Below are 22275 nucleotides of genomic sequence, written 5' to 3' on the forward strand. Positions count from 1 at the left end.
ATATTTGGATTTGACACAGCGCCTCACTGGGTTGCCCAAGCTGGCTTTGAACTTGTAATTCCTTTGATTTGACCTCCCAAGTATCAAGGATGATGGGCAAGGGTCACCAGGCCTTTTAAAAAGAGGAGCCCATGATATAAACTAAAGTCTAGCTGTTGTCTGGAATCGTGACAAGGACACTTTGAGGTGATGGTGTGACTTCTAGACACTACAGTTGCCGCAAAGGGCCGGAGCCACAGGGAGAGCTGGCTCAAGGGGCCTGACACTGCTTCTTGTCACTTCTCTCTCAGAGTGGAGTGCCAGGCCCCTCCTATCTTCCCTGTGTCATTCTATCCCAGACTCATGTCATCCAGGCTTAAGGAAAATTGACAGCAGAGGGACCGAGAAAGCCTCAGGTACCAAGGCTTAGAGTAGGAGGTGAAGACACTTACATTGTATTCGAGGTGACAGGATGCAGGATGACTTGGGGTGCCTGGGTGGGCGTCTCTGGTACAGGCACCACATCTGTGGGTCAGAGATCACATATGTAGAGATCAAACCATGACCCTTACCCATCCCCCCAAGAGACACAGCAGCTGTGTTATGGATTTCAACGTTGGCCAGTATTCCTTCCCCCTGCCTTGTCAACCTGGACTTTATCTATCAGGTAGCATCCTAGAGATCCAAAGTACTGGTCCTCACTGCCAATGGAGCTAGACAGAATACCTAAGCATCCACTTTCCATCCCCAAATCCTCCTCACTGCCTTTTGGGTCAAGGGGGCCACTCTGTTCACATCTCTGTTAACTCAAGTCTCTTTGACTGGCTGGTCCTCTAGGCCTCTGCTGTGCTGGGTACATTCTTGTGTCTCATGACCGCCCACTGTTAGCTTCTCCTCTTCCATGTCCAGATGTTATCCTGGAGTGTGGAGACCTCTCTGCAATTTGCTTCTCTTTGCCAGCCCCCCACCCCCACCCTGACAACCCCTGGTCCTCAGAGGGCAGTTCCCAGAACACTCACCTGGGAAGATGAACTGTTGCTTGTATTTGTAAAAATGGGGAGCTTGCAAAAGACAGAGAAAAACAGCGTAAGGGCCACCCGAGCGTGTTGGGTACCACACCTTCTTCCCATTGTTACCACACAACCATTCTCTGCCGGCTTAAGAGTGTCCCCACTTCGGCAGACGCCGTGAATTACAAGGGAGTAGAAACATGCAGGACCCAAGCATTTAATATCCCATAGTCTATAATATCAGGTGACACCCTCTGAGAGGCACAGTGACACACACACACACACACACACACACACACACACACCACATGCACCACACCGTAAAGCCATAATCCCAAATAATCTTTGCTTTTACACATCCTTAGGCAAATTTTCAGCACCAAACTTTGTGTTGAGTTTTCTTCTTTACACCATAATAAACTGAGAACGAATGAGGCGACCCCATCAGCACTAACAGATCCCTTTACAGGCTGGAGCGGCAAAATGAGTCTTCAAGAGCTGCATACCATGGCGTATGGTTTGAAATCCCTGGTGAATCCTATCCAACCCACAGTCTTCTGGCAAAGTGCTTTGTCCACAGAGGTCAAAAACAGCAGTTCTCTTCTGTCCTGGCTTTGTTCTGACGGTCACTCCCCCTGACCTTTTCACCTGCCCCTTCTTGGGATCCAATTTAGCACAACACAGCATAATCTGTGCTCTCAAAATCTGCGCCCCAATCGCAGTCACCATGATCCTCTTGTCACGGCAGGTACAGACTTGGGGATCAGGATGTGAATATCTGTCTTCTGTTTTCTTTTTCAGAGAGCAAAGAATTTTTCTCCACTTACCAGAAGCATGGGTTAATCTCTTTAATCTCCACGTTTAGGGAGAACAATTACACAAATGACCTTTCCTGGACCTCACTGCCTGATTCTCTTGACAACTTACTTTTCCTCACACCAAAGGCCCAAATTTCTAGTTTGCCACTTGCTCCTTTGAGACATGGCACACAGAGTGTAGGCAGGCCAGATAGCTTAGCTCCTTCCCCAAACAAGGACGTTGGGCAGAGATGGGGTTCCATACAAGCTAGGACTGCAGAATCCAGCACCAGAAGCAACCTGAGTGTCTACAACGAGACTGCCAACCGAGTCCTCCCTGTAAGGACCCGGGTCTGGGCCTGGAGTCTGGAAGCTGAGCCTGTAGCATTGAGGGTGCACTCTGTTTGCTTCCCTCAGAATCCGAGCAAGCCTTTCTATGTCTCAGTGTTCACAGACAAATTAAGGATAATACTAGTCCCAGGCAGATGATTCTGGGGCCATCATCACTGCACAGTAGTGTCTGAGTACATCTGGGACTTTGTTTCTTCTTCATCTACCGGCTCAGCTGATCCAGGACACAAGTCTTTAATAAACTATACCTGTGCCAACCATGTGTACTTTTTTTTTTCTTGCTGTGAGTCCTTAAGCAGCACATAAGACCTACATATACAGCATTCATACAGTGTTCTCCGTGTTGTGTGTTACCTAGAGATGGTTTAGTGTGTGGGAAGATGTGTGGAGACTGCATGTGTGTTACACAAGAACATGGGCATCCTTGGACTGTGATATTCATAAGGATCCAGGAACCTTGGATCCTCAAGATGAATGAGTTCACCAGTGATGAAAAATGGACTCTCGTCTCTCTTAACTCCCAGGCAAGAGTGATTTAGAACCAAGAGGCAGCCAGATAGCTTCAAGCGCTAAACTGTTTGTTAGGAGGCGGGTGTAAATGAAACACTGCCTGGAGGCTAGAGCTGATTTACAAGCTCCTTCAGGACGGAGAGTAAATACCAGTGTCTTAAGAGCCCCAAGTCCCTGAAAATGTAGGTGGGAAACATCTCAGGATGACCCACAAAATTGCCTCTTTTTATTGAAGATTAAGGAGTAGCAGCTCTTGGCTTAGCTCATTTCCTACTCTGGGATAGCCTTGGAACAACAGATTTTGCAGAGAAGTTTAAATGGGCTCTTAATACAAGGGCTAGCCTGGGCTATGTGGATGACCCCAGTGTGATTATTAAGATCATTGTAAGAGAGAAGGTCAGAGGTCAAAGAGTGTTGATGAAGACAGACAGGTGACCACAGAGGCCCAGGCAGAAGAATGAGGGGATGGGGGAAACAAAACAAAACAAAACAAAATAAGAAAATGTCTCAAACCCATAGATAGCATCCAGGGTAACCTGGGCTCACTGAGCCATTGAGTCTTCTCCCCTGTCAAACCTGGTCTAAGCATCTAACCTGAGAAACATAAGATGGCTTTGTGCTGTTTAAGCTGTTCAGTTTGGGATCATTTGTTATAGAGGCAGCAGAACTCTAAAGCTGAACTGTACCAAGTTGTTCATAGTTCTACATTGAGTGTCTGGTACACAGTAGGTGCTCAATGGGTGCTTGCTAATGAGATCAGTGGATGAGTGCCCTCTGAAGGTCAAGACAACAATTTGATGAAGAGAAGCTAGAGTCCTAACTTAACAAGCATTGTGCCATCCTACAGAATGAATGATGAGCTTCCTGTTCTCGTGGCCGTGGCCTTGGCCTTGGCATCCCACTGGCAGATGTATAGACTGAGAGCAAGTGAATAAACCGCTATGATCACACAGTGACAGGCATAGGGCTCTGAAGAAGGTACCACCCGGGTACCACCAAGAGGCATATTAGGTACCCTGCTGGCCCTTAGAGGGGCAAGTGACAGTTCATACAGAGACTCAGATGCTGGCAACAAATGACTGGTGAGTGTGGGATATCATATCACCTCTGATACACACATGTACTCACACATGCACTCACACACACGCAAGCACTCACATGTATGCACATACCACACACATGGACACACACTCACACACATGAACACACATGCACACATATACACACACATGGACACACACATGCACATACCACACACATATACATTCATGCTACAAACACACATGCATGAATGCACACACACACTCAAAGATACACACATGCAAACACACACACAAAGATACACACATGCAGACACACACACAAAGATACACACATGCAGACACACACACACAGAGAAAAGAAAAATCCAAAAGGCCAGAGGGTGGAAAACAGTTTGGTAAAATGTCACTATCCAGATATGGCATTGACCTGGCAACCATGAACACACAGCAGTTGTGCTCAGCTGTACAAGATTGGGCCCCACCTTGCCCCCCCCAGACAAGAGGAGGTGCCACAAAGCCCCTCCATTCTGCCCATGAGGCTCCTCCTGTCCTAAGAACCTGATGGTGTTTGCTGGAGGAGGAGTGCCATTTTCTCTAGTGGTGGAGCCACTACAGGACAGGACGGGAAGAAGGGGCTTGGAGAGAAATAACTAGGGAATGCTAGAGAGTAACAGGTGACCTACGAACCATGCATTGCATATACCTAAGAGACTAAAAAAGAAATAGAAAAAGAAATTTTGCTGTAACCACCAGAGGCAGCTGTACTTCTTGTTTCTCTTGCTTTAAGGTGCCAAAATTTTCTATTTCCTGGAGGGGTGTGCATGCATATAAGTGTATGAGTGCATGTGTGTGTGCATGCATGTAAGTACACAAGTGTGTGTGCAAGTGCATGAGAATGTGTATACATGTGTAAGTGAATGAGTGTGTGTAGGCATTATGAGTGTGTGTATGCATGTAAGTACATGAGCATATGTGTATATATATAAGTGTAAAAGCTTGCATGCATTTGTACAAGTAAATATGTGTGTGCATGTAAATTCATGGGCATATGTGTGTATATGAAGTGCATGAGTGTGTGTGTCTGCATGTAAGTACATGAGTGTATGTACGCATGTAAGTGCATGGGCATATGTGTATGTATGCATGTAAGTGCATGGGCATATGTGTGTGCATGCATGTAAGTACATGAGTGTATGTATGCATGTAAGTGCATGGGAATATGTGTGTGGATACATGTAAGTGTGTGAGTGCAAGTACATGAGTATATATGTGTGTGTGCACATGAGTTCATGAGCATATCTGTGTGCATGTGTGTGTGTGTGTAAGTGCATGGGCATATGTGTGTGCATTCATGTAAGAGCATGAGTGTGTGTGTATATGTGATGTGTGCATGTATACAAGTGCATGAGTATATGTGCATGCATACACATAAATGCATATGTGTATATACATGTAAGTACATGTGTGTGTGTGTTCATGTAAGTACATGAGTGTGTGTGCATGTAAGTTCATGGGCACATGTATGCATTCATGTAAGTGTGTTAGTATGTGCATATATATTCATGTAAGTGCATGAGTATGTGTGCATGTATGTAAGTGCATGAATGTTTCTGTGTGTATGTATGTTGTGTGCTAGGATGGTTCCATAGAAAGAAGATCCACCCAGAATCTCCTTCATGCTGTTTGCCATGAAGACATCGCAGCCACTCAAAACAAAGCTGGGGTCCTAAAGCAGACTCATCTACACTCAGAGCCAGGCCCTGGAACCCATATTGGGTTTGTCCACAGGGCAGGAAGGCTCAGGGAAGGATGGAAAGCAGGGATCAATCCAATGGGCCAGATATGATCACCAGCACCCGTGCAGCATACATCACAGTTGGTTTACTAACGTCTCATTCTCCATGTGTGCTAAGGTCTCCAGGTAAATTAAATTGCCTGTTAACCTCACAGCTCCGTTTGGACATCCCTGAATGGTCCAGATCAATCAACTCTAGCGATATTGTTACATCTAAGCACTGACTTTCATAGCCTTCTGAGAACTCAATATCTGACAGCTAGCCACACTCTGAGCTCCTTCCTTACCTCCAGATGCTCTGAGTCAAGAGTGTGATGGGCAGCCAGATGCTTGCCACCCTGGGAGACTTTGCTAGGGCAGGGGAAGGCCTGTCTGCCTTTCTGGGACATTGTGTTTTATTTTTCATTTAGGGATTTCATTGTGTGTGCATGCATGTAAGTGCATATGCATCTTTATGTGATGTGTGCATGTGTACAAGTGCATGAGTATGTGTGGGTGCATACATGTAAGTGCATGTGTGTATATACATGTAAGTGCATGCGTGTGTATGTGCTGTGTGTATTGTATGTGATGTGTGCATGTGTATAAGTACATGAGTATGTGTGGGTGCATACATGTAAGTGCATATGTGTATATATACATGTAAGTACATGTGTGTGTGATGTGTGTATGTATACAATTGCATGAGTATGTGTGGGTGCATACACATAAGTATATGTGTGTTCATACATGTAAGTGCATGTGTGTGAGATGTATGCATGTGTACAAGTGCATGAGTATGTGTGGGTGCATACATGTAAGTGAATATGTGCATATGCATATAAATGCATGTGTGTGTATACATGTAAGTGCATGTGTGTATACATGTAAATGCAAGTGTATATATATGTGTAACTGCATGTGTGTATATACATCTAAGTGCATGTGTGTACATACATTTTAGTATATACGTTTCACCATTTGAATCCACGTGCTCGCGCATGCTCTTCATAGTACACATGACAGAAGTAGGTGAGGCAAAAGCCCTCTACCAGCCAGGCATGGTGGCACACACTAACTTCACCACTCTAGAAGCAGAGGCAGGGGGATAGTGTTTTTGAGGTAATTTGGGGCCACATACTGAGAGCTTGTCTCAAAAACAAAAAAGAAAAGAAAAAAGAAAACGCCCAAGTGTGTCCGTGCTGGTGGGGCTGTCAACTGGTGCAGCCTCTCAGGGTGGGAACCACGCTGAAGTTTCCCCTATGAACTCTATACACGAGCAAGGGATGACAGTCATGCAGTGCTTGCCTCACGTACAAGGCCCTGGGTCCAACCCCCAACACTGCAAACAAGGAAGTCAAAACCCCTCTGCTGACTAGCAACAGCTATGAAGTACTGGCCGATTTTATATTTGCAATGCACAAATATGTGCAAAGAATTCACAACGAACAATGACAATATACCAATTATTTTGTACATTTTATTCTTTCCACTTAAAAAAACCCTTTGCATTCTGGGAAATCTCTGTAGAGTACCGAGTCCCTTTGAATGGCAACCTAGCATCCTTTCAATTGGCATATTTCAGTTCCTCACTGTGGCAATGGCTGACGTCCTTACACATAGATCCTGGTGTTCTTGCACGAGTGTGTGAATAGAGATTCCTAGAAGTGACATGACTGAATCCATGAATCCATTGATAACTTCAGTCAACAAACTAGCTTCCCCAGAGGGTGACTCCAATAGCATTTGTGTGTGTGTGTGTGTGTGTGTGTGTGTGTGTGCAAGTGCATGTGAGTATGTGGGTGTGTATATTTGGTGTGTGCACATGTATGCAGCAGCCAGGGGCCAACCTTAGGTGTCATTCCCAAGGTTCTTTCTGCTTTGTTTTATGAGATGATGTCACATCAGCTAGCCCTCAACAGTTTGGCTGGACTGGATGCCAGTGAGCTCCCATGATGCATCTTTCTCCAGCTCCCCAGCGCTGGGATCCCAAGCCTGTATCACTGCACCAGGCTTTTTATTTTCCCTTTCTTAAACATTATTAACTCAGGTCCTCGTGATTGTACAGCACGGACGTTCCCCTCTGGCGACCTCATCAGCCATTTCTGGACTACTGTAATGACGGACACCTGGTTGACAGAGCCTTCTTGGACCCTATGGGAGGGCCCTGGAGGGAGCAGCAAGAGTCTTGGGTCTGGGGCTGGAGAGATGGCTCAGTGGGTAAGAGCACTGACTGCTCTTCCAAAGGTCCTGAGTTCAAATCCCAGCACCCACAAGGTGGACTCAGAACCATCCCTACAGAGATCTGATGCCCTCTTCTGGTATCTGAAGACAGCTACATTGTACTTACATATAATAAATAAATATATTTTTTGTTTGTTTGTTTGTTTTTGAGACAGGGCTTCCCTGTGTAGACCTGGCTGTCCTGGAATTCACTCTGTAGACCAGGCTGGCCTCGAACTCAGAAATCTGCCTGCCGCTGCCTCCCAAGTGCTAGGATTAAAGGCGTGCGCCACCACTGCCCGGCAATAAATATATCTTTAAAAACAAAAAAGAGTCTTGGGCCTGATCCACTTGAAGGCAGACAAAGCCCCTCTCCCGGGTCTAAGGACAACGGGGCTGCCGTGTATCTCATCACACACGGTTCTTCCACCATTTGTGTAGGGAGTGAGCAGAGGGACCGGAACCAGAGGTCGCACAGCTGGAGCAGGACAAGCAGATGCGGATCTGGAATCCAGGACCTCACACACTCCATTCTGAGCCAAGACTGGCAGCTGTGCTGAGACTTGTGAAGTAACCCTGCCCTGGCATGTGTCCCCGGGCGTCCTCGGCACAGCACCCGCCACCAATCCCAACCAGCTTGTCTCACTGAACAACTGGTGACTCTGGAGCAGGTGCCTCTGCCTTGTGACTTAGCCAGGTAAAGACATCAGTTCAATGCTGAGCAAAAACCACATCTCTAAGAGTTCCTGTTCCCTGTTTCCTCTTTTGTCTGACTTTCCATTCTCTCAAATGATGAAATGTGGCCCCATGACTGCTAAGCACACATCCGCATGTCTCCCGGGCCCTCTCTTATCATCAACCCATTGCTTTCAGGCAAGGGCTGCGCCCCCCTTCCTGGCTGGCTTTGGCAATGACCCCAAACCAACCCCCATCTCTTCCCCTTCCGATGGCATCCACCTGTCTCTGCAGCACAGAAGTACCTGGAAGGCTGAAGTTCTTTTTCTGTCTCGGGCACTGCGGGGAAGGGTGCAGGGGAGAAGGCGGCGTGGCGCTGGGAGGGAGGGGGGGTGCCGGTGAGGAGGGCGTGGAGGACGTCGTGGAGGAGGGGTTGCTGCTGGAGTCTGGCTGGTAAGGGACAGGGATGTGGTCCTGTGGAAAGAAAAACAGGGCAGGGGTCAGGGACAGACGGGGAAGCAGAGACACAGTGGCAGAGCCGGGCAGGAAAGAGTTCCCAAGCCAGCTTCCTCAGCAACGGCTGCCCCTTCTGTAACTGTTAGATCCTTCCAGAGTCTAGCCTAGATCCGTGAGGGACCCTATCTAATAAAAAATAAACAAAAAGATAGAAAGTGACAGGTTACAGGGAAAGACATCCAAAGCCAACCTTTGTCTCCTCAGGTATATGGCCTCTAACACACACACAGAGACAAAACACCAGAGCCAGTCCCTTTAAAGAGGTTGTGCCCAGATGTGGAGGGAAGTTTCTGGAGTCGTGTTCCTTCTTGCCACTGGACCTCGAGGCAGGAGAGGTTACCACGTAATGAAATCTGCAGAGGTGGCAGCCAGCGCAGCCAGTGACTCTTTGATCTGGAGGGGGCCCCATGCCGAGGTGCCCAGAGACCTGTCCCCAACTCTGACACTTTTCCTCCCAAGTGTTTATTAAAGAATCAACAGCCTGACAGCTAGAGAGAGTGTGGGAGTGAGCCTCCAGCATCCTCCCAGCATGCACCTGGGTCCTGCATTATCTGTCGTGCCCTCAGACCAGCTCCAAAGGAAGCTCCAGTCAGCCCTTAAGTGGGTGTGTAGAATGGCCTTGCTGGATGAATTTCAGTGAGTTTAATGTGCCCTCCTGCAAGACACGTCACCCTGAAGTTTAGAAACCTGATCCCAGTTAGAACAAGGGTCACTGTAGAAGTCAAAGACAAAGCTCGAGAGGCAGGCTGGGTCCTGACTCGAAGGATGAGTATCCTCGCGACAGACAGGAAAGAAGAAAGATGCAAAAAGAAGAGGATGTGAAGACAGACAGACACCAGAGGGACGCCACCGGGAGTCAAGGACTGCAGAAGCCACTCAGAGCAGGAAGAGGCAGTCCTCCTTCCAAGCCTTGAGAAAGCATCTTTACACAAATATAATGACTTCAGCAGTGCTGAGACATACTCTGCCGTATGGATGCAGAGTTTTGTGAATTATCGCCCTGTGAGGGACATCTAAGCTGCTTCCTGCTTGGGGTTGCCTCCTTTGTGTGTGTGAGAATAAAGCTGCTATAAATATTTGTAACAGGGTTTGTGTGCACCTATGTAGCTCTCTGGTGTGGCTGAGCTGGTTCACACTCACACCCTACCATGAGCGGTTTTCTTGGTATCCGAACCAGTGCCCAGTGTGGTATCTACTCAGCCTCTCTCTCGGGTGTGTGAGAATGGTACATCGTGATGGGTCTGCAGTCAGCCACAGTGAGCTTTTCATGTCTTTAGAACAACAGTGTCTAGGGCTAGACAGATGAGTCTGTGGTGAAGCACGCATACTGCTCTTTTGGGAGACACAAGATTAGTTCCCAGCACCCATACCACAAGGCTCACAGCTGCTGTGACTCCAGCTCCAGGGAATCCAGCGCCTTCTTCTGGCCGCCTCGGGCACCTGCCCGTATGTGCACATATCCACCTCCACACAATCGAAACAATAGATCTTTACAAGCAAAGTCCTGGTGTCACTGGGGTCAGGCAGCCCACCTGACTTGAGACCATCGCGCAGGTCTACTTTCAGAGAGCCCAGCTCCTTAAGAGTGGCCTGCTGTTGCCCTTGCCTCTTGGCAACCCTTAGAGCAGCTCACTTTAATGAGCTAGGAGGGCTCTGTTCCCTGAAACTGCAACAAGCCAGCATGCCCAATCTTCCAACCTCCTGCTCACAGCAGGAAGAGCCAAGGCCTTGGCACTAGTGAAGATGTCTGTGCTGATGCCCTGAGGGCTGGAGACCGGTCTTGTGCGATAGTACCTGGGGTCGCAGCTGCAACTGAGGTTGCGTGTCCGGCTTCTCTCCGCATGCAGTCCTTCTCTACCTCTCCCCCTCACCGTCTTCTCCACTCCCTCGCTCCTCCCATTGCTTCCACCTGCTTCTTTGACTTCTTTTATTCTTCTCAGCATTTATTCCTCTCATTCTCCTTTGCCCTCATCTTTCTTTTCCCTTTCTTCTTCCTCTACCTTTATCCTTCTCCTTTCCTCTCCCTTTCTTTCTCTGTTCATTCCATTACTGTGCTTCCCCTCCTTCTTCCCCTCCTCTCCTTCTCTCTTCCTCTCCTCCTCTTCCTCTCCCTCCTCCCCCTCCTCCTTTACATCCTCATCCTCACCTACCCTCCCCCTTCCCTTCTTCTTCTCCCTCCTCTCCCTCCTCCTCTCCCTTCTCTCCCTCCTCCTCTCCCTTCTCTCCCTCCTCCTCTTCCTCTCCCTCCTTCTCCCCCTCCTCCTCTTTCTCTCCCTCCTCCCCCTCCTCCTTTATATCCTCATCCTCACCTACCCTCCCCCTTCCCTTCTTCTTTTCCCTCCTCTCCCTCCTCCTCTCCCTTCTCTCTCTCCTCCTCTTCCTCTCCCTCCTCCTCCCCTCCTCTTCTTCCTCTCCCTCCTCTTCTTCCTCTCTCTCTTCTTCTTCTTCTCCCTCCTCCTCTTCCTCTCCCTCCTCTTCCTCTCCCTCCTCCTTTCCCTCCTCTTCCTTCCTTCGCCCTCCTCCATTCCTGAGCACCTACTGGTAGACTAAATCCTTTATACGCACCACACATCCAACCCTCCCCACCACTCCCACCTTGCCCATTCTATGGAGGGAAAGACAAAGGCAAACCGGTGTTGAGCTGGCCCTCCTCACAGCGACACAGCACATTAAGGAGGTGTGCTACAAACCCAAGCTTTCTGACTCCAAAATCTATGTCCTGCCAAGCTGCCAGGTGAGGAATCAGGGCCTCAACTGTGAACTGGGATGGATCGGGCCAGGCGGGAGGCCAAACAACAACAACAAAAAAAACAGGAGCAGGAGCAGGAGCAGGAGCAGGAGCAGGAGCAGGAGCTCTTCCGAGCAAATTGACTGAGAAATCTGCTCACTGACCACATCATGCCTGACAAGGAGAATCTGCACGAAGCCAGCAAGACAAGGATGAGGCAAAAAATAGCCCAGCCTGGCCAAGAGAGCCTGTCCCCTCTGCTGCCCCCCTCTGAGGGCCCCTCCTGGCAGACACGGCACGGCGGCTCGGCCGTCTGCCCCTTGTTTTTCTCCCATCTGACATCAAGAGGCTCCGGCACTGGTCATGCCAGACGGAAAGGTCTCTGAGTGGCGTTGAACTCCTGCCCCCTGACAGTGTCACAGAAGAAAAGATGGGTTTTAAGATACGCAGTCCCTTCTGGAGGGACAAGCCACCTGAGCCCCCTCAGCTGTCCCAGTGGGGGATCCCCTTTTAGAAGTTTCTTTGCTTCCTTCCTCCCTCCATCCCTTGTCTCGCCAGAACCAGTCTTGACACTCCCCCGAAACAGCCAAAGTGAAGGAGCCCCGACTTGATGTTTTGCTTGAAGCCCTGAGATCAAAGACAACACTGTTACAGTTCCCTCAACATCACTCTGCTCCAGGAGGCACAAAGCATTTTGAAATGTTTAGTGCCGCCTCTGGGGAAAGCTCTCCAGAGCTGGCCACCGTGAGCATCACAAAGCAGCAACCCAAAGCTTCTCTCCTGAAGTCAACTGGAGTCTACCTTCCCCAACCTCAAATCCCCCCACCTGTGGTTGCCTCCTTAGGAAAGAACGGTGGATATAACACTGCCAAGGTCCCATGAGCCACCACGTCAGACGCACACATGCCGTGAAGCAGCCATATTGGGAGGAAGGACAGGCCTGCGGGCAGCCTTTCTGGCTGACTTTAACCCCTCCCAGCCCAGGTGCCAGCCATAAGAGAGAAGAAACCTGTGAAACTGTGAAGCAGTTGATGGTAAACATCAGGGCTTTCCAGATGCATAGACCTTCTTGTGATGATTCATCAACTTGTCTGTTACCACAGGGTAAAGTGGCAGCGGACAGTGTGGGTGTGGCTTGAGTTACTGCAAAAGCGGATGCTGGGCGAACTCAGCCTGGTTCTACATGTCACTAGCCACCAGTTACAAGGGGTTTTCCAATAGAGTGTCTGCATATCCTGCGGCAAAGACAAAATCTCTCTCTCTCTCTCTCTCTCTCTCTCTCTCTCTCTCTCTCTCACACACACACACACACACACACACACACACACACTGCCCCGGTGGTTCTCTGTCCCAACTCCTAGCCTCTAGCCCCAAAACTTTAAGCATAACAAGAGGGCGGGTATTACGCACTGCTGATTTGGGGGTGTTTGTTGTATGGCAGTAGACAGCTGGAACGTGCCCATTTTATAGAGAGGAAAACTTCAAACTTAAGCCTGGAGAGAGCAAGTCACTTGCCTCCAGTTCCACGGCCATCAAGGCTGGTGGCAGTTTGCCCTGGCCCCAGAACACAGGATCTTACAAATTCTCAGCTGATGTGACAAGAAGCCAGAGGTGACTGCTCCAAAAACTAACAATAAAAACAATGTCCGATTTTCAGTGTGGCGAAAGCAGAAACAGCCCTAGAGTTAACCTCTGGATTTAATTAAGAGGCCCTTCTTCAGTAAGGTCCAAAAGCCCACAAAGATGTTCTGGACATCAACCCCTGACCGCAGCATGCACGCTCATTACACACGTGTACACATGTCTCATCATCACACGTGTACACATGCACCCACACGCGAGCACCCATGTACACGCATGCACAAGAAAGTGGGAAAATGGGCTGGCGAGATGGCTCAGTGGTAAAGAGCACAGGCTGCTCTTCCAGAGGTCCTGAGTTCAATTCCCAGCAACCACATGGTGGCTCACAACCATCTATAGGGGGATCTGATGCCCTCTTCAGACAGGCGGATGTATATGCAGTAGAGCGCTCATACATTAAATAAATAAAATTTTTAAAAATAGGAAAATAAATACATAAATTAGAGTTGCTTTCTAGAAACCAGCAGAATGGTTTTTAGGCAGAATGGCAGCCTTTGAGTAATACCCATTGAGACCCACTCTGGCCCCTGTGAGGAGAGAGAGGATGGTGAAGGGATCTTCCTCTCAACGGCGAGGCCACACTTTGCCAAGGGGATGCTCATCTGCTTCCAGATCTGTGACTCCCCCATCTCTATGTTCACACCACACTTTATCAACATAATAAACAGAGGCTTCATGGGCCCTGAGGAACCACCTCCTGACATCTGCAAAACTGGCTTCTAGCGCCGGGTAGAACTGTTCCTGGGCCGATTTCAGCATAGCCCATCCACACGCCAAAGGCAACATAGACAGATCATGCCAGAAAGAAGGATGTGCAGGGAGCCGCCTGCTGGCCGTCCGCCAGAGGGAAGACACTGATCCAGCCGTTGCTAAGGCCTGAGCAATAGCTACCCATCCATCTAATTCCCCGCCGAAGCTAAGAAGATCACCACCCCTTAGTTCAACAGATGTTCGGAAAGCCCACCACCGTGTACACAGCTGCTCTGGCAGATGGGAGGCATACTAGAGAGCAGCCAGGGTCTGGAATACCACGGAAACTCCCTTCTGCCCCCTCCCCCCATTCATCCCGTCTTATTTCCACAGGCCTGCTTCTAAACCAGACACAGTCTGCCCCCAGTCTCTCTTCAACCCATCACACGATGGTTTCCCTCCGCCCTGCAGGCTTTACAGCACATAAACCAGCCAGAACCAGGAGAGCCCAGGAGTGTGAGCACCATGTTCCATCTCGTGCCTCTCCTCCTTCCCACCCACCATCTGACCCAGCCACCACTGTCTGCCCCACCACCCCTCACCCCATAAAAGCCACACCTTACCTTGTTTATTTTGTTGGTTTTGGGGAGTGTCTGGCTGATGTGGAGATCTGAATAGCGGGCGGGCTTCCGGATAGGGTTGTTGATGTCACAGGGGACCGACTCTGTTCGCACTAACCTTGCTGGGTCCGTAGGGTAAAAACAGCAAAGACAGTCTAAGTATCACATCAGCTTTGGTCATATCAGGACAGCCCAGCTCAGATCCCACTTTGAAACCTACCAGTGACACTAGAAACACTAGAAATGATAGCCATGAATCACTGTGACAAACATTCTGGGTGTACTCCGTGGTTTTTAAACTCTGTATTATGTGTGTAGTGAGTGTGTGTGTGTGTGTGTGTGTGTATGTGTGTGTGCACCACCTGTTGGTATTTGTGTATGTTCATGCAAAGTATACTAATATGTGTACTTGTTAGTGGAGATGCGTTGTGTGTGCGTGCACACATGTGGCTGTGAGTGTGGGTTCATGCAAGATACACAAAGGTACTTGTCACTCTAGATGTGTCACATAGGTGTGTGTGTACATGTGGGTGCATGTGTGGTGGCCTGGGCTCACCCTAGGTCTTTCCTTGATCGATCTCACTCTCCCTTAATTTTTAAAATTAAGGTGTATGCATTTATTGAATCTGTGAGTACACTGTCGTTGTCTTCAGACACACCAGAAAAGGGCGTCAGATCCCATTACGGATGGTTGTGAGCCACCATGTAGTTGCTGGGAATTGAACTCAGGACCTCTGGAAGAGCAGCTGGTACTCTTTACCTCTGAGCCATCTCTCCAGCCCTCACTTAATTTTTTGAGATGGGCTCTGCCACTCAACCTGGAGCTCACAGTTTGGGCTATGCTAGCTAGCCAATGAGCTTCAGGGATCCGCCACCTAGAGTCCCACCCCCAGCACTGGGGTTACAGGTGTGTCCTGTCACCCTGGCATTTTGGCATGCATTCTGGGGCCCTAAGCCCAGGTCTTCAGCATGCAAGGCAGAATGGCAGGGGCTAATTTACCAACTGAGCCACCACCTCACTATCTACATATTGCTTTCTGCCATTTCTTATTTTAGTTATCTATCCCCTCACACGTGTTTTTGGACAACAGAAACAGGAAGCTGCGTTCTCTCATTTCTTTTTTTTTTTCTTTCACGCGGATGCTACTGCCCACGACTTAACACCTTGCACACCAGCCTTGAACTTGGCTCGCAATGTAAGAGAGCCCTGATTCCTGGAGGCCTGCAATTAGTGCATGCGTCATGATGCACACCTGTCCTTGGGCTTCTGTGTGTTAGGATGTCTTCTGTTATGTGTGGAGTTTATTGGGACTTAAAAAAAAAAACTGTCACACGCTGGACCACATTTGTCCCAAATAACTGTGGATCCTGACAATAAAGGCTCAGCTCCTCCAGTCATCCCCTGATGTCACACCCAGAGCCGGAGTTGGGCGTAGAGGCAAGCGATGCTAAATAGCTGCTTCCTGTGGGGCAGGACTCGATGCTCTGAGAGTGCCTGCCTCTTGTTATTTCTGTCACTCATAAGGAACACAGCATGCAACAGTAGCGAGTCTACTCAAGTTCAGATATGCCTGCCTAGCACCTCTCCTCTCCTTGTTAGTTGTATTTTGTTGTGTGTGTGGGGGGGGGGGGAGAGGGGTTGCGGGGCGCTGGATGTGGAATTAAAGCTTTGCTGTGACCCAGGGATTTAATTTCTCTGCTTAGACTGAGCTGCCATTACCATGGAAACAGACTCTATTTTCAACTTCCCACCAACAGGGAGGTGGGGGAATGCAAGAAGCCAGTGGACTTCTTCAGGAAAGTTCTCTTTGATTTACTTGCAAGACACCAGCCCTCCCAGGGCCCAGGGAGCTTGGCCTAGAAGGCAGCAGGTGGGAGGAAGGAGGCCCTTCTCCAAATACCAGGCTCTGGGGGAGGCTCACCCTCCCACACCCTGGCTTTCAACTCCCTGGGGGAGTTAACCTTCAAAGCATCCCACTACACTACGCTACAGGGCAGGATTCGGTGGAAGGCAAATTCCCCAGTGATGCTGACCTCGGGCATGGGCTCAGAGAGCTATGTGCACTCAGGTTTCAAAATAGCCATGCTAGGTGCGTTAAGGTTGTGGGGTGGGAAGAGGCAGGAGAGGAGAGAGCCAAACACTCCTCCACATCCTTCTCTCCTCTTGGAGACCCAAGGTGAGAAAAACATCAAAACCCAACCAACCGCCTCTGACAGCTGTGAGCCTGCTTTAGGGGAAAACTCACTTCTTGCCTGAAGCTTCTCTTAGGTTCAGTCTGAACCTGGATGAATACTCCCAGGCCATGTCTGAGCTGAGCAATGCCAGGGGAGATGGGGTGGTGGCAAAGGAAGGTCCAGCCTTGTTGGGTCTTAAGCTTGCTCTCTGTTGGGTCTGAGGCTCCATGCAACCTAGAGATGGAGGCAGTGGCTGACGGCTGGCCAAGAAGTCACTAAGACACCTAAAACGACACAGGCTTCTACTTGAAATGTCACAAACGTAGGTGACATAAGTCTGCCTGTCTGGATACCATAGCTGCTCACCCTCTCTGGGAAGAACCTGCCTGGACTTTCCAGTGTGCCAGGCTCCACTCCCCCAGTCTCTCTCACTCAGGAGGCTTGCTTGGCCCTCATCAGCGTGTGAGTTGGTACAACTCTTCTTCATCAACAATCCTTCTGGCTGTGATGTGCATGGGACCCCCCCCCACACACACACACTAGGTCCAATTCAAAAAGGCAGGTGCTGATCCAGCATCTCTGGGGCAGGGCCAGGAAATGTCTGGTTCACACACATATGCATGGACCACACTTTTGTTAAAGAGGAGTGTAGGTGCATTGCTTTAGGGAAGGAGCTGGTATAAGATTGCCCTGTAGGAAGAAGTTTTCCTGGGAGAGGGTGATCTCCAATCAGGAGAGACAAGATCAGGCCTTGAATAAGCACTGAAAAGAGAGACATGACCAGGCCCGAAAGGGAAGAAACGGCTTCCCTTGAAACCCCAAGGAGAGGCCGTGTGGTGGTGGTGCACACCTGTAATCCCAGCACTTGGGAGGCAGAGGCAGGCGGATCTCTGAGTTCGAGGCCAGCCTGGCCCACAGAGTGAGTTCCAGGACAGCCAGGGTTACACAGTGAGACTCTGTCTCGAAAACCAAATAAAAACAAAAAAGAAAAGAAAAAGAAACCCCAGGGAGAAATCTCATTTCTTTAATGATGTGACTCCTGGTAGATTGGCCTCACACCAAGGCAGGCTCCAATGGCAAGACTCGCTGGGTGACACAATGGGGTTGGGGGGGGGGGGGCGGGATAAAGAAAGATCTCAAAGCTGTGTTGGGAGGGATATGAAGCTGGTGATGGAAGGAGGTGAGTGTGTTCAGAACACATTGTCTGAGATGCTCAAATTACTAATAAAAAACATTGCAGGGAGAGAGAATGAGGGAGGGAGGGAAGGAGAGGAGGAGGGAATGAAAGAGGGAGGGAAAGAGGGAGGGAAAGAGGGAGGGAATGACAAGAGGAAGGGAGAGGGGGGAAGGAAGAGGGAGGGAAGGAGGGAGGGAAGGAGGGAGGGAAGAAGAGAGGGAGAGAAAGAGAGGTGTCAGGTATTAGAATGCATAGGGAACATGGCAGGGAGGAAGAGGCTTTAGGAGAAAAGACATCGAGTGGGCAAGGATCTAGGGATCGGGAGGTATCTGGAGTCAAGCTGGTGGGGGGCTGCATTGGATCCCCGAGCTCCAAAGCCCACCTCAGAGTAGCAGTGTTAAATACTTACCTCCTCGGTGGATGATCAGGAGGTGACAGGGCGGGGCTTCTTTGGTGCATTTATTGTGGCACTTTAACCTGAAAGACAGAGAAAAAGAAAGATGGCTGGATGGGTGCATGGATGGATGAGATGGATATAAATCTGGATGGGTGGACAGATAGAGGGATGAGCTGGTAAATGGATGGATGACTGGTGGGTGGAAGGACTGATGCATGGACTAATGGGTGAATGGTAGATGGATGGATGGTGGATGGATGGATGGTGGATGGGTGGATGGTGGATGGGTGAATGGTGGATGGATGGATGGTAGATGGGTGGATGGTGGATGGGTGGATGGATGGATGGTAGATGGGTGGATGGTGGATGGGTGGATGGTGGATGGGTGGATGGTGGATGGGTGGATGGTGGATGGGTGGATGGTGGATGGGTGGATGGTGGATGGGTGGATGGTGGATGGTGGATGGGTGGATGGTGGATGGTGGATGGGTGGATGGTGGATGGGTGGATGGTGGATGGGTGGATGGTGGATGGGTGGATGGTGGATGGGTGGATGGTGGATGGATGGATGGTGGATGGATGGATGGTAGATGGGTGAATGGTGGATGCATGGATGGTGGATGGGTGGATGGTGGATGGATGGTGGATGGATGGATGGTAGATGGGTGGATGGTGGATGGGTAGATGGTGGATGGGTAGAGATGGATAGAAGGAAAGGTAGATGAATGAGCTGGAAGATGGGTGGATGGATGGATAGATGGATGGATGGATGGGTGGGTAGATGGGTGGATGGGTGGGTGGATTTATAGATGAGTGATGATGGATTAATGGGTAGATAATGGATGGATGAGTGGGTGGATAGATGGGTGGATGGGTATATGAACAGGTAGATGGATGGGAGAATGGGTGGGTGGATGGGTGGATGGATAGGGTGGATGGGTGGATGGATAGGGTGGATGGGTGGATGGATGGGTGGATAGGTGGATGGATGGATGTGTGAGTGGGTGGATACATGGATGGGCAGAGGGGTGGGTGGATGGGTGGATGGATAGGTGGATGGATGGATGGATGGATGGATGGATGGGTGGATAGGTGGTTGGATGGATGTGTGAGGGGGTGGATACATGGATGGGCAGGTGGGTGGGTGGATGGGTAGATGGATAAGTGGATGGATGGATGGGTGGGTGGATAGGTGGATGGATAGACGTGTGAGGGGGTGGATACATGGATGGGCAGATGGGTGGGTGGATGGGTAGATGAGTGGAGGAAGAAGCAGATGGACAGATGAGATGCCCCAATGGTCTAAAACCCTGTGGACAGCACTATGTGAGGCGCTTGGAGGCAGCAATGGCAGACGTGATCCTCAGCAACCCAGACGACAACTCCAGAGAGAGGCTGCCAAGTGTGCCTCTTCCAGTTCAACCCTGGGGGTCCAAGAGCAAGTGGCAACAGCTCCTTCTTTACCAACACTATCCACGTTAACTTCACACACTGAAGTGTGCTTAGGATAATGCCTATACTCATCATCACTGTCAACACATCAAAAACAACACCCCAACCTTAATCACCACTGCCAAGTAACTCAAAGACTCATTCACCAGTCACCAAATTACACATTTTCCACGCACTACTTCCTTTGAATCTTATAACTGTAAGAAATAGCTATTATCACTCCCACTTTCTAGGTGGGAATACTGACTAGGGCAGCTTAAGAAGGGAGAGTTTATGTGGACCCCACTCTAAGGGCATGTTCCGTCATACTGAGGAAGCCGTGGCACCCAGAGCAATTAGCCCACTAGAAATGGCGAGGGATTTGGTTTGGGAACGTTGCATGAAGCCCTGGAACACTTAAATAGGGACTGGGCTACAGGAAGTAGACACAGGTTAGGAAGCGGACGAAGACAAAGGGGGACCTTGGCTCCTTCTACTGATGCATCTGCGGCTTACCCAGCATTCTCTCTGTCTATGCACCCACCATAGCTCCTTCTACTGTGGCTTACCCAGCATTCCTTCCATCTACAAGCCCACCGTGGCTCCTTCTACAGACGCATCTGTGGCTTACCCAGCATTCCCTCTGTCTAGACACCCTGCCTTCATCCGTCCTTGCTCTTAGGATAAAAGTCAGTCTCATACTGAGACCCAGCAAACCTCAGGAAATTTGCTTACACTCAGTTCCTAGCATCCCCTCTGCCCCTTGAGCCTAGAGCTGTGGCCAAAGCTCCGGCCTCACCAAGCACCCGTTCCTTCCTGGGCAGCCCATTTCAAGGCACCCTGAGCATCCCCGTTGCTCTCGCCAGGGGTCCTCCTGACACAGCGCTGCCAGCTCCCATCCCAGATCAGCTCAACCATAGCTTCCTCCAGGGAACCCTCCCTGACTCCCTTCCAACCAGAAAGCCACACCTTGCCTTCCCCAGTCAGAGCTGATTACAAGATAGACTACTAACATGCCTGCCCATCCACCTATCCATCTTCCTGCCTGTCTTCTAGTGATCTGAGCAGAGAACCATGCCTGGGTTTACCCCGTGCTTAGTGACATGACTAGACACGCCATGCCACAGTGAAGTGGTACATAGTAGGTCCACAGCGTGGCACATAGTAGGTACTCAGGACACATATGGAGTGATTTAGTTAATAATATCACCTGGAGCCTCTGAAAGGAATGAGGTCTTTTTCATTGCAGAGACCACAACAAGCTCCACATCCATTTGCTAAAACTTCTAAGAGGCAATTTTTGAACAGTCAGGTGAGGAGCAAGGTGTTCAGACTGAAGTCACACAGTTGGGTTTGGATGCTTTGATGGAACCCCTTCCCCAGACAATAAGACCTGGAAGGAAGGGATTTTTCTATCTTTCTTCTTATGCCCTCCCCAACACCGCCCCAGTGCCCAGCACAGCCATTGGTTCATGGTAGGAAGCCGGTAATATACTTTCTGTATGTATGCAAGGACCCCCACCTTTCTGCTATCTTCTTGGGCGTCAGTCTTCCTGACCTTGAAAAATGGCTGTACCCATATCTGTATATTGCAGTGTGATTGCTCAGGGTAAATAGATTACATATAAGTACTGAGCTAAGTGTTGATGCTTGCTTAACTGGTCCTGAGTCCAGCTGAGCCTGGCAGTGCTCAGCTGGGCTCTCAGTATTTGAGAGTCTGGCATAGGAGGATTGTGAACCCCAGGCCAACTCAGATTTCATACCAAGACCGTATCTCAAAAAAGTATAAAAATAAATCCCCTCCTGTACTGGCTGGTTTTGTGTGTCAACTTGACACAGGCTGGAGTTATCACAGAGAAAGGAGCTTTAGTTAGGGAAATGTCTCCATGAGACCCAGCTGTGGGGCATTTTCTCAATTAGGGATCAAGAGGGGAAGGCCCATTGTGGGTGGTTCCACCTTTGGGCTGGTGGTCTTGGGTTCTGTAAGAGAGCAGGCTGAACAAGCCAGGGGAAGCAAGCCAGTAAGGAACATCCCTCCATGGCCTCTGCATCAGCTCCTGCTTCCTGACCTGCTTGAGTTCTAGTCCTGACTTCCTTTGGTGATGAACAGCAATGTGGAAGTGAAAGCTAAATAAACCCTTTCCTCCCCAGCTTGCTTCTTGGTCATGATGTTTATGCAAGAATAGAAACCCTAAGACACCCCCAAACAAGTATCTTTATTGGGTCCTAGACCCGGGTTTTTGAAATGTCCCTGCTCTCTGTAGGAGACAGGCAGATTATGAAACACTGAATCATAGTGAACAGGAGGATACAGGAGAAACAGGGGATGTGGGTGGCCCAGTGACTTCCCCTGAAATTGCCAAGCTTGGCCAACTGAACTGTTTAAACGTGTCCTGCCCTTGTCCCAGGGAGTTCCACATGTCTCCACTCTGGGATCAGCTTCTCAGACTCTGTGCTGGTCTGTGGGCCCCTGTCAACCTCACAGGTCTGCCCTGGGCCATGGTCAGACAGAGAGAAAGGACCAGATTTTCTCACAAA

At 49.6% G+C, this 22275-nt stretch overlaps 1 protein-coding gene across 1 annotated transcript in view; it reads right to left on the reverse strand.

Annotated features, from left to right (window-relative positions):
* Positions 1 to 22275, reverse strand: part of LOC127672516 (kinase suppressor of Ras 2-like) — a 157587-nt gene that overhangs the window by 57301 nt on the left and 78011 nt on the right. Inside the window, exons 5-8 of the mRNA XM_052167647.1 lie at positions 10588 to 10672; positions 8668 to 8836; positions 999 to 1040; positions 432 to 504 (exon numbers count right to left, since the gene is read on the reverse strand). Of these exons, the coding sequence (XP_052023607.1) occupies positions 432 to 504; positions 999 to 1040; positions 8668 to 8836; positions 10588 to 10672 (369 nt within the window). The remainder of the gene's footprint in view (positions 1 to 431; positions 505 to 998; positions 1041 to 8667; positions 8837 to 10587; positions 10673 to 22275) is intronic.

Source organism: Apodemus sylvaticus, chromosome 22 (assembly GCF_947179515.1).
Source record: "Apodemus sylvaticus chromosome 22, mApoSyl1.1, whole genome shotgun sequence".
Lineage (NCBI taxonomy): Eukaryota > Metazoa > Chordata > Mammalia > Rodentia > Muridae > Apodemus > Apodemus sylvaticus.